This window comes from Phalacrocorax carbo, chromosome 10 (assembly GCF_963921805.1).
Source record: "Phalacrocorax carbo chromosome 10, bPhaCar2.1, whole genome shotgun sequence".
In the NCBI taxonomy this organism is placed as follows: Eukaryota; Metazoa; Chordata; class Aves; order Suliformes; family Phalacrocoracidae; genus Phalacrocorax; species Phalacrocorax carbo.
This window is the reverse complement of record NC_087522.1, coordinates 595,533-608,415: the sequence shown is the minus strand read 5'-3', so window position 1 is coordinate 608,415 and position 12,883 is coordinate 595,533. Positions and strand designations below refer to the sequence as shown.

The 12,883-nt window shown below is 54.5% G+C and overlaps 1 protein-coding gene across 1 annotated transcript in view; it reads left to right on the top strand.

The window, feature by feature from the left end:
• Positions 1 to 11,218, top strand: part of HS3ST4 (heparan sulfate-glucosamine 3-sulfotransferase 4) — a 62,602-nt gene extending 51,384 nt beyond the window's left edge. Inside the window, exon 2 of the mRNA XM_064461940.1 lies at positions 10,582 to 11,218. Within this exon, the coding sequence (XP_064318010.1) occupies positions 10,582 to 11,218 (637 nt within the window). The remainder of the gene's footprint in view (positions 1 to 10,581) is intronic.
• Positions 11,219 to 12,883: the final 1,665 nt, after the last annotated feature.

The window sequence follows — 12,883 nt, the reverse complement described above, 5'->3', positions numbered from 1 at the left end:
AAGCCTGGACTCGGAACAGACTACCTTGACTTGAACATCCTCAGGCGCCTCTGTCAGCAAGTCCCTGTTCCAGCACGTGTGTGAGAGGCAGGGCGCTCAGACTAGCGTTGCTTTGCTATAACTGTGATTAATACAGCAATTAAATCTGGTAGACGACACTGAGATATTCCTAGCGAATACCATCGCGGTGCTTCTGTAGAGAATGGTAGTGAGGCTCAGTCAAAACAATTTTGATTGCAGTGGGGTTAGACATACGCATTTCCAGCCTTTTTCACAACCTGTTTCATGGCTGAGCGCTGACCAGCAATAAATCTTACACTAAAATTGGAGAGATCAGGCCAGATTTGTCCCTGGTAAAATGATGTCACACTAAACACGCATCTCCATCCGCAGGTCTGAGATTGCTTTGTACAGCTGAAGCCAAGCGGTGCCAAGGGCTGTGTTTGCCAGCCACCCGAGGTGGTGCGTGCTGGTGCAGAGGTGCCGAGCGCTGCCAGCCAAGCCAGGAGCGTGCAGAGCTCAGGTGTCTGCTTCTGGGCGCGTGGCTGTGCCGGGCCAGGCAGCTCCGGGGCGAGCACACCCCTATTGCCGCGGCTGCTGGCGACCGAGGTGGTGGTTAAGGGCACCCCCCATTAGGAAGGCAGGGAAATCGTGGCAGCGCCGTCTAATCCGAGACTTGCCCGATTTGTGCGTGAGCCGTGCAGTCAGATGGGCGAGGGATTTTGGCACAAGGCAACAGCCGTGTCCCAGAGGAGATCCACTTGAGGAAAGAACAGAAGAAAGCAAGATTTAGCATTAAGATCATAATTTCAGATTGCATTGTGTGAGCATCAACAATCTATATACACGAGAGTCTTTGGGGAACACAACGCTGTAATAGCTATCCAAGCCAGCCTGAACAGCGAGGGTTATTTTTAATTGCAGCTGAATGGATCTAACCTTGTGATGTCTGTTCACAAAGCATTGCTGGATTAATACAGGTTCCGTAGTCGCTTCTGCTAAAAGACTTTAATGGATCAGCTTAGTTCTCTGCTCTGTGATTATAGCATTCTTACCCGCCTATCATGCATGAGCCAGATGGTCCCAGTGAAATCAGAGCATATTTATATTTTTGCCTGCTACTCAGCCAGCTGCCCACTGATTTTGTTGCATAGAGGTAGGAGGAGAGGAGCCTTCCTGGGCGAAGTCCACCCGCCTCTTTCCCTAGCCCTGGTCTCTCCCCCACCTCCTAGAATGCGCAGGAGGAGTCGCTGAAGGGCTCCTTCCCCAGGGCTGGCCCTGGAGGGCAGCCGCGCTCCCGCGGCAGCAGCGTGGTGCCGTCTCCTGGCACGCGTTCGGCCGCTTCCAGTGTGCAGGGGGGCGTTTGCAGTTCCGTCAGCCATGAGAGCCATTAAGAAGGTACAAGTACTAAAGAGATCCTGAGCGATGCCTATAAAACCTCTGAATCCCTGACAGAATCAATAGCGGGCTCTCAGGAGTAACTTCTTATCCAGGCCAACTTAAGCATATGCCAATGAGCCATTAAAGATTTTGCATTTTGTGGAGACAGAATCCCTTTCATTGCGATTGTTGGCCTCTAGACTGGGCGAGATGATGAAAAATCACATTAGAAATAGACTGTACTCCAAAGGCATTTTCCTCAGCGTCTGGGAGAGCGGCTCGAATGATGCTCGCGGGTGGCATCCTTCCTCCAGGCAGGTGCCTGGCCAGCGCCGTGGTGCCCTGTGAGCCTGGGCCGCCTGCACCGTCGCCGAGGGGAGCCCTGTCCTTCGGGGTTTGTTGCAATGAGAGGCACAGACCCCTCTGGCCGTGTCTGTGAGAAAGTGGAGGGAGCGGGGGAGCCGTGCCCCATGGAATGGAGGTCCCTGGGGCCGGCACCTGGGATGCAGCAGAGCCTCTGCGGGTCCTCAGCTGTTCCATCAGCCCACGAGCAGCACTCTGGGCAGGCGGCTGCCCACTGGGGCTGCCGAGCAGCCTCCGGCCAGGCTTGGGGCCGGTGCCCCGCTGCGCACGCTTGCCTCCTCTTGGATAACTTTGCTATTAACACAATTTCCAATTTGGCATTTCGGTTACCGTAGCAACTCGATGCTGCCATTCTCTGATCAGATCAGCTTGCCGTTAGTCAACACCGCGTTAGCACCTGCGTTGGTATGGTAACACGGGGCCATTCTCCATCCTGGCTGACACTGCTGCGGGGGGGGGTGGCTCCAGGTGGCCCCGGAGGGAGGGGGCATGGCTGACCCTGCTGCGGGGCCCCCAGCCCCCCCACTGCTCCTTGCGCCCCCCTCCCTGGCTCTAGCGTCCCGAGTCCTGCGCGGCCCAGGAGAAGCTCAGCGGGGACGTGGCAGGAAAGGTGGCTGGTGCGGAGCAAGGAAGTGTCCCTGCCATTTCAGACTGCCCCTCCTGACTGTTCTGCACGGCTACCAAATGGCTTTGCAAATCTGGGACAAAGGAAAGCCGCTCGCCTTGGAGAGGGAAACCAACAGTCCCAGGCAGCCCTCAATTTTGGGCATTAAGTCCTGCAAGAGCAGAGCTCGAGTCACAGAGGAGAATGGTTCACCCCCTTCTCCCGCAGCCAGCGGAGTCACACCGGCTTCCAAACTGTGGAACTGTTTCAGGGAGTCTCCTGGGAGAGACTTGTTTTGCTCTAGCCCCAGCCTGAACCGGCACCCGCGTTTCTGAAAGCGCTTTACAATTTGCGTTTAACGTTTTTTTAACAGACATGTGCAAGCCGTGAGAATTAGAGCAGTATGAATCTATTAGGCAGCGACAGATGCAAGTTTTGTGTCTCTTATTAGAAGGGATTGGATTCTGAGGTTTAGTGATGTGCAAAGGATTGGGCTGTGGAGAGATTAAAATTATTTTCAGCGTTAAGCACAATATTTCTGAGCTAATGCACTCAGTCTTGAATATAGATTCACAGACCAAAAAGATTATAAAACATTAAACCTATGTAAATTCAGCTGTAAATTTATGTTTGAACAAATTCAACAAGAGATTTGACTTGGGGGCTTACAGCAAATAGGCTCTGCTTTTAATGCGTATTGCAGTCTTCAGTTGCAATGCCGTTTTCCCCTTGAAAGTCCCACGCCTGCTGAATTACCGGCAGGTCACAGTTGACAGCTCAAGCAATTATATCGGAATGTGTTAATAATAAAAAGGAAAATGACTTCATGTTTGTCTTTTCAGAAGACAAAAGCAGATGTTTGCTCCACACTGAGGAGCAGCCGAGACCAGCTCCACGGGCAGGTGACACTGTTGCAGCACCTGGCCATCACCTCTTCGCATAGTAATTGTGCAAATCCACGTCCTTATCTGTGGTTCTCCAAGCCCTGGGAGCTGCTGTGAACTTTTTTCTCTTGTTGAGAACGTGAAAATACAGTTAACAAAGACTTCTTTTGAGTGGGATTGCAGGAAACCTGCAACGTCGTGAGCAAGCTGCCTACACAGAGATAAATGACAGCTGTGACTGAAGGAATAAACAAGATAATCTGGATTTAAATAAACCACAGGGGGATTTTGGCAACATGCAAATGCACAAATTTATAAAATGTATCCTTTGGAAATAAAGAGCTTGTCTGAAGCCGGCAGTTAAGAGCAATTACTACAGCACATTTTCCCAATGGGCGCTTAGAGCTGGCCTTTGCCCCCGCCCGGAGGAGGCCGGGAGGCAGGTGTCCTCCCGTCGCCGCGCGGCGGCCGGGCCGTTCTTGTGCACAGAGCACGAAACGTGAAGACGCGACGGCAGCGGGTCCCCCCTCCGACGGGGGAGCTGCAGGGGTGCTGGGGGTGCCGGGGGAGCGTGGGGAGCAGCCTGGCCCTCCGCGGCCTCTGGGCCACACCACGGGGAATGAGTAGGAAAGGAGAGGAGTATCAAAAGCCCAAGCAAGCACCTAATATCATGTGTTTAATCATCTGCTGTGAGGACCAGGTAATTCCTGGATCCAAGCCTGGGAATGGCAACAGAAGTTTGATCTGGACGTTGCGCAGCGCGGGAATGCGGCTACCAAGAAGCGTGAGGAAGCGCCGCCCGTCCTGCGGCCGAGCGAAGGAGTCGTTACCGCTGCGACGGTGCAGCTCCGTCCCTGGGAAGCGGCTTCTCGTTGCCCCTCTCTTTCAGGAGGGTGGCGATGGAGGCAGAGGAGGGCCGGGAGGTGAGCAGGGACCAGCGGCAGAGCCAAGAGCAGATGGGTCCTGTTCCAGCACTTCATCTCCTCGGCTGCTCTCAGAGGTGGCCAGCGGCACGGCAGTGCCTCTGCGTCAGCCAGCCTGGCATCAAAAGGCAAACAAACGCCGCAGGAAAAGCCAAGTGCGTCCGAGAGGCCAGGCAGGGCTCTCCAGGGGCAAAGCCTCAGCCCAGCACGGCAAAGAGCTCTGCAGCAGCCACCAGAGGAGAGCAACGCGGAGCGTCGCGTCCTGCCCGCGCGTGCAGAGCTGGTAGCGCTGTTGGATGTGTGCGTTTAGGGCAGAGCACGTGGCAGCAGCTCTGCCTGAAGGGTAACTGCTCTGAGGAGCGTCCCTGCCGTGCCGGAGGCTTGGCTGCTCCAGGTTTAACACCCTTGTTGTTCAGCCACGGGAGCCGGCGGTGCCGTGCGCTGTTCTCCACTTGACACAGCCATCGTGCAGCGGGATGTGTGGGGGGTGTGCTGGCTCTCGGGGCCGGCAGACTCGAGCACCTGCAGCTGCCTTTGCGCTGTGGGAGCTCACCAAGGCAGTCCTGTGCCTGCCCAGGCAAGGCAGCACCTAGAAAGTCTGTCTGAAACAAGACAGAGTTTGGGAAAAAGCATTTCTGCGTGTGCAGCCCAGAGCTGCAGTAGCTCTGGTGCTCTGCAGGGCCAGGGGTGTCTCGAGGACACGCCGCAGCTCCCAGTGTTACCCTTAAAACTGTACAGCAAAAGCTGCATCTGCTTTTCCTCCTCTTTTCCTTGCTCACGCCTTCCCCGCTGTCTCTCCTCAGTGCCCACCTATCTATCCATTTGTCTTTATTGTGCATGGAATTAAACACAGTCCTTAAATGTGGCAACGCTTTCAGATTATTAGCTCTGCAATTTCATGGCTACTGTTTACTGTGATAACACCATCTGAAGGGGCCATTGTAATTAATAGTTTGTTTGTGCTTCTTTTATAAACCCCTGGTGTGTTTGTTTTATACTTGAACATCAGCCTCTACAACTTGCTTCCAGTGTATTGTCTGAAGCGTCCCCACCACAGAGAAAAGGCTTAGAGGTTTGGGTTTTGTTTTTTTTTTTTAACAACGGCTTATTGAAACCATAATTTAAAGTAAAAGCTAAGTAAGTATAGTATTAAAGGCAAGACAATCGTTTTGCCCTGACCCTAGAGCAGAGGGGACCAAAATCCTTGTTTACAAAACCACCCATGATGGGGTTATTGCCACGGCACGGCAGTGCCTGGAAGGAGAGGGAACCCTGCTCCTGGCTGTCACCCAGCCCTGCCAGCGGCAGGACGGGCAGGAGCAGCAGCGTGGGTGAAGGAGAGCAGCAGGACTTCCTCTGAATTCTGACTAGTTTTCATCTCTTAAAGCATCGTCGTCTAAAATCCTACAAATCACAGACACAATCTGTAGCACAAAGCAAACGAAGGCTTGTGCAAGCACCGGGTCCTTGGAACCTGCCCAAATGTCCCAGGGCTCCTCACGGCTCGCAGTGCCAGGGAGATGCTGGTCGGGGGGAGCAGGAGCAAAAGCAGCACAAATACCATCAGTTACACCCTTCACTCTGATTGCATAGCCAGAACAGCCAGAACACTGCCGCGAGGGGCAGGGGCACAGCCAGCCCCCGTTTGCGCTGAGCTTTTAGTTTCAGAGTCCACAGGCACTTAGCTGCAGAACAGCTTCTTGTCAGCCAGGGGAGAGACCAGATACAAAGACATATTTCAAAAAAACCAATAAGCTAGTGGCTCTGGCTCTAGCCAATTCACACTGCAGCCGAGGTGCTAAGTAGCAGTGACTGGTGTTAACTAACCCCGGGAGCTCCCCGGAGCATTTTGCTGCCGAGCAGATGCACTGGTGGAGGCAGCGCTCTGGGCAGGCCAAGGGACGTCTGCCTGTGCGATGCAGAGGGTCAGAGCAGACCACAGCAATGGTCCCCGCGAGCCCGATTGTCTGGGAGTCCGTCGCCTGTAGTCCAGCAGAGCTCTTAGCATCTCATAATCGCCACATTTTGACATTTGACAGTCTGCTGCATGTTGCCAAGGTGTCTGACTCAAAGCAGCGTACACCAGCCAGTTCTGCCTATGCTGGTCCCTCCTTCTGCTCAGAAATTGCATGGGAAAACAGCTTACCCTGCCTGAGACAGCACAAACAAGTGTGCGGTGCTGCTGCGCGACTGTCAGGGTAATTGAGCACCGCTGGGTCGTGGTGTTTTGTGCTTGCCTGGCAGTCCAGCACCGTTCGCAGGGTAGGACTTTTACACGCTGCTCCTTCTCCTGGCATCCAGGCTGCGCTGTCTCAGCTGGTGCCCCCTTCATGCTGCCATCCCGTTGGTCCCTTTTGACCCTCTTGTCTCAAAGCGCTGATCCAGGCTCCCAGCAGGAGCAGTAACAGCAGCCCCGGGGCAGCCTCCCCAGGGCTTCACCCCTGTTCTCAGCTCAGGGTCAGACATGCCCCGGGCCTGGAAGGGATGCTTCAGGAGAACCTGCTGCGAACTGAGACCTTCAGTATTCCTGCGGAGAGCTAACAAAGGGAGCGTCGGAGCTGGTCCAGCCCTTTTGAGCTTTACCATGGTGTAAAATGAAGGTTGGGGAAGAGGGGGAGCTCCGTTCTCCCATCCTCGCGAAGCAGGACAGTGGCGAATACAGTGCCAGCACCAAGGAGGAACACTGCCCGAGCGCTGAGGGACGGGTCCACGAACCCTGTTGCTGCTTGATGTCTTTGAACATATAATTTAGCCAGACACAGGAGGGACTGGACGCCTCTGTGCACATTAACCACATCTAGAGTTGCCACTAACTACAGAGACTGAGAAGCAATATTAAAACTTTCTGCTTCAGGACTTTGTTAAATCTTCAGTGATGGGAATCAGGAGGAAAGGAGCGTGGGCAGAGCAGTCCCATAGCTGGCTGAGAGATTCTGGGTCCTTCCTCGGGGGGCCCCGTTACCGACGGGTGTGAAAGGCGACGTGGCAGGAGCGCTCCCAGCCGCCACGCAGGCTGCCGTACCTCTGTCCTCGGGGCCGGCAGCTCCGGTACCCTGGCGGTGCTCTGGGTGTTGGCACAGGGCAGCAAGCAGCGGGGTAAAACATGGTCTGCAGCTAGCTTGTGATATCATCTGTTATAAAGGAAAAAGCATACAAATTACTAGCTATAACTGGTGATAAAATAACTATTTTGTGGAGCAAGGAACAGAAGAGTAACACATTGATTTTGGTAATTAATGGTTCAATAGAAACCAGTTCTGAGAGTGCCCTGGGCAAAGTCACTGAATTGGAAGCACCTTTATTCCCTGGTCTCGATTCTGTGCCTCACTCCTCCGCATGTTCTCCGAAGCCGATCGCACAGCCCCAAGGACAGCCACAGGCACTGGCTCCTGCAGCTTGGCTGCTGCTCCTCCTTGCAGGCCCCCACGCTTCTGGAGGCTCCTCGGGGCAGGGGCTGTGCCTCCGTCTGTGTGCAGTGCTCATCCCAACAGGGCTGGAAACCACCTCCAGCCACTGCCAAAGTGGTTTCCAGTGCCAGATGCAGGCCCAAGGGCTGGAGCCTAGACCTTCCTTTCATCTCAAGACCAAGACCTGCTTTCCATGCAGAAGTTTTAGCATTTCACTTCTAAATTTGTTAAGCAACATTTTAAAAATAAAAAGGTCAGACACGCTTGTGTTTTGTGGGCATCACAGAAAGGACTGGTGCGCTGCGAGCTTGCTGTGCATCGCAGTGCCTGCCAAGGACTCCGCAGTGGGGAGGTTTCTGCAGCTGCATCCTGCGATTGAGGGTTACCTTTGGCCAGTTGCTCTCAGAGCCGCGCTGCTGAGTGAACGCAATTTCCATGGGAATACGAACACCGGTCAGCATCATGCGGTGTAGCCCCGGGACTTTGGCGGGGTGCCCTTGCAGGGTCGGTTGCCAGCCACAGGTCCCCGCAGCTGGCGGTGCCCGTGCCCAGCTGGCTGCTGCCCGCAGCGGAGCGGCAGCGTGGAGCGTGGGGGCTGCGCGGCGCTGGGGAGGGCAAGTCCCACTCCGGCTGTCAGCGATGCTCTCCTAGCCATCACACGCTTTCGGAGAGCAGCAGGGAGCACTTCTGCTCCAGTCCTCCCCGGGGCAAGTGCTGCCTGCCCACACGCTCAACCTCCCGGTCTCATTTCTGTGCACTTTCTTCACGCCACTCCCTGACGCAACCTTGCGCCCAGCTGAAAGGGAGCCCTGTTTGTACAGCAGTGGGCACCTGAGGACTCAACCCCTGATCTTGCTGTGGGCCACGCTGTGATGTGGAGAGCCAAAAAAGATGCTTCCTTCCTACAGGGCTGTTAAATCTGGGTGCTGGGAGGTGGCGCCGGAGCCAGTCTGCAATTCTGCAGCATCTGCAGTCCCCAAGCGCTTTCATCCCTCTTAATTTGTTCAGGCTTCTTTTAAGATAAAGTACCTCAAGGTGCATCATTCCAACTAATGCTTGCTCCTTGCACATCGCTGCTACTCAGATGGCCAATGCGAGGCAGGGTCAAAGCACCGAAGTGCTCTGGGCAGCAGATGGGTCTGCAGACACCCTGCCGTGTCAGGAAGACAGCGCTGGTGGGACGCAGTGCTGGAGGGACGCGCTCCTCGGCAGGGCTTGGCCACCAGCACACTGGCCCCAAAACGGATGAGCGGGAGTCCTCCAGCCCTGCTCTCCCACGAAGCCCCATTGCCAGGACTCAGAGATTTCAGCTTCGCTCTTGCCTTGACGGGAGACCCGGCACCTCCTCCAGCAGCACCTTGACAAAACAAGCCCCGTTGGATGGATTACACCGGCAACAGATACACCAATTACAGGCAGGATTAAAGCAAGACGATGCATTTAGCAGTCACAAATATGAGGCAGCACTGACAGGCACATCTAGCTGGGCCTTGCCTGACAGCCACTTCTGCTTGCAGACTTCAGCTGTGTAATTCCTGAAATGGCTGTTTCCTGGGGCTCGGTGGTTTGACGTCAGCATCGCTGCGGTCGCCGGTGCCCAAGGTGCTTTTACAGAACCATTTCCAGCCTATTCACATTGTTTCCTCACCATATGTTTGTACTAAAAATAGTTGCAGTGTGAAGGGGTAATCCAGCAAGACCCTGAGCATCCCCATCCTCCATGTCTGCTGCAGGAGACTTGGCCAGGGCCGCAGTTGCTTCCCGGGAGCGGTGACACCACTCCTCCTCATGCCTCCCGGGCAGCAGCATCTGTGTCTTCAGGGCAAATTAGCCAACAGCAGGTTAAACAAACTATGCTTCACGTGGGTGTGCCTAGGCACGAGTATTTGCAAGGCTTAAGATAAAAATATTGTTTAAACAGTCAATATTGTGCCTGAGAAACCTTTTCCCAGGTACGCTGGGGTACAGACGGCCTGGCGCGGGACCGCTGTGGCAGCCGCGGCTCCCTGGCCTCCGCGCTCTCGCCTCGCCTGGTCCGTGCCGAGGGCGCTGGGGGGGTGGCAGGTCCCTGCGCACGGTGGTGGGGCGGGGGGCACGGCGGCAGGGCTGGGGCTGCCCACGGCCGCGGCCACACCGCGAGCAGGAGCAGGAGCAGGAGGTGCGTGGTGCTTGTGGCACTGCCCTCCGGCCTCTCCAGCACCCGGCGGCTGAGGCGGTGTGAAAGAGGCTGTAATGCTCTTGCAGGGGACATCACTTAATACCTTCTGGCTTGCTATGATAATCTTTAACTGGGGGCAGCTGGGACAAGCATTTACCTCTTCATTTTCTTAGATATAAATGCTATCTTGCTGCAGTTTCATTTTACAATATGGTAATGTGCTATCCAGGAAAGTCTTGCTACATGCTAATTTATCCAGTAGGCAAATTCCTTTTGGCTAATAAAAGTGCTTGCACAGGAAGCTCAAAACCCAGCAGCAATTAATTATTGACAGAGCATGTGAATTAGAGATAAAAGAAAAGTCATTCTTTCTCACACACAAGATAGTAAATAAATTTAATTATTGTACTAGAAGCAAGGGATCTTATTCTGTATTAAGTTTTATTAGCCGAGACATTTAAAAGCATGTCATCATAACAAAAAGGTCTTGTGTAATCCTAACTGCACCACTCTGGTACAAGGCTCTGAAGTGAATGGGCTTAATTGAGCAAATGGAAGCAGATGGCTGGCTGAACAGACAGGTATTGTACAGGTTTATTGTCAATTAACTTTTGTCTACATATGCCTATGGCGAGTTGACTGTATAATGCGTTACCAAGGCTGATTTAACACTCCAGGGGCCCACCCTGTCCGGGGTCCAATAAGGAACAAAGCCAGAAGCGCTTTGGTCCCCAGGGCCCACAGGTGTGGCAGCATCCTTCCTCCCGAGTGTCCTGCCAATGTCTGCGTGGGCCAGGAGGGGCGCCGAGGTGTCTGCCTGTGCCTGGCCCCTTGCTAACCACCCCTCTCTGCTTCTGCGCAGGAACGTGATGCCCAAGACTCTGGACGGGCAGATCACCATGGAGAAGACCCCCAGCTACTTCGTGACAAATGAGGCCCCCAGGCGCATTCACTGCATGGCCAAGGACACGAAGCTGATCGTGGTGGTGAGGAACCCGGTCACCCGGGCCATCTCGGACTACACGCAGACGCTCTCCAAGAAGCCGGAGATCCCCACCTTCGAGGTGCTGGCCTTCAAGAACCGGACCCTGGGGCTGATCGACGCCTCCTGGAGCGCGATCCGCATCGGGATCTATGCCCTGCACTTGGAGAACTGGCTCCAGTACTTCCCCCTCTCCCAAATCCTTTTTGTCAGTGGCGAGAGGCTCATCACTGACCCGGCTGGGGAAATGGCCAAGGTCCAGGACTTCTTAGGCCTCAAGAGGATTGTGACAGAGAAACATTTTTATTTCAATAAAACCAAGGGGTTCCCCTGCCTAAAGAAGCCAGAGGACAGCAGTGCTCCCCGGTGCTTGGGCAAGTCCAAGGGTCGAACTCACCCCAAAATAGACCCAGACGTCATCCACAGACTGCGGAAGTTTTACAAACCCTTCAATGTCATGTTTTACCAAATGACGGGCCAAGATTTCCAGTGGGAGCAGGAAGAAAGTGATAAGTAGAACCATGAAATCAGGAAAAAGCTTTTTTCTTTTGAGATGCGAATCATCATTAGGGACCCAAAACTCACTTGGGGGTAGAGCCTCAGCCTTGTGCGCGCATGGCTCCTGCGCTGTCCGGGTTGCAGCCAAAGCTGCCCTGCGCTTCCAGCTCTGAAAGCTTAGTGGCACGTCACCTGGGGTTGCACGTGGGCTCTCCCGCCATGACTCTGAGGGATCAGGGGGAGGGTGGGAGGAGGAGGAGGGGGCGGAGGGAGCAGGGCTCCTTGGGGTGATGGGATGCTTCGTGTCGACATTTCGCTGCTGGCGTCCCCCTCGCAGCCAGGCACGCAGGACCAGCACCTCCTGCCACGGCTAGCTGAGTGGGAAGGTGGCTCACAAAACCCAGCAACACTGGGACAAACCCATAGATTTGATTTCTCCTGCCCTGGCTTTTAGTTTTGCCCAGTCAGCAGCATCAGATCTGGTAAAATCAGGACATGTGCAAGCACATGCACACTGATATTTGTGTGTGGAAGGAATAAAGCCAGTTATGCTGCAAAGGAACTATGTACAGAAACTTCATTTGCACCAGATGTTTCAATCGCTTGTTGCACTAAAATTAGTATTTACCAAGTGCCACGAAACACCTGGGCCCGATTCTCCTCCGATGAATGGGTATAATGCCACTGTTGGAAGAGAGTCGTTCCTGCTTTGCTGGGCTGCTCAGTGAGATCAGACGGGGGCTCCCCCGGACCGCCCACGCCTCCTGGAAGCCATACCGAAAAGACCGTTCCCAGGCATCGGCTCAGAGGAGCCAGGGTCTCGCCGCCCGGCCAGGCTGCCGAGGCGCGGTGCGGAGCCGCGCAGCACCTCCCGGCAGGGCCGTGCCGTGCCCTGCTCCGTGGTGTGGAGCCAGGCGCTCCCGGTGGGTGGCTGCAGGGCAGAGGTGTGGGGGGCCACCCCAGCCTGGGGTCTGGGAAGGGCTGATCGTCGGGGCCCCTGGCACTGCCCTTCATTCGCACCTTGAAAACGAGATCTCTGCTGCTTGCTGTTAACAGCCGGGTTTGCAAAATGGGGGAACGGCCTTCATCTTTACTTCAGAATTACAAAAAAAAGCAATTAATTCCCAGGGTGAGCACTGCTCTGTTTAAAAAAAAAAAAAAAATAATTGTGCGCTTGCTAGTGGAAATGACCAAGTCAAACAAATTCACAAATCCATTTAGAAACTGTAGAATAAACCCATATCCCAGCTGGATCCGCCAGCTGTGTGATGGGAGCTGCAGCTGGAACCAGTAGAGAGCAGGACAGCAGCACTTTGACACGGCTGCGCTGTTTCTGGCCCCATTACTGAGAGAGAAACAGCAGGAGAGGGAAGAAAAGGGAAAATGCAGAGATGCAGAGAGAACCATTGCTGACATGTCCCCTTCGCATGAGTGGTTTCTAAGGGCATTCAAATATTGCCGGGCACTTTCTCTGCTTTAATGAGTGGCAAGGCTGCCTCCCAGGTGGAGCGTGGCTGCGTGCAAGTCTCCCGGCCCCTCCTGGGTGCCGGGTCCCTGGCTGTTGGGAAGCAGCAGGGATGCAGTGTGGAGTCCCTGCGGGAGGACCAAGACTCAGTTTTGATTAAGGTGGCAAGAAATGCCTACTGATCCAGCTAAGCAAATTAAATCGCTGTTATGTTGGATA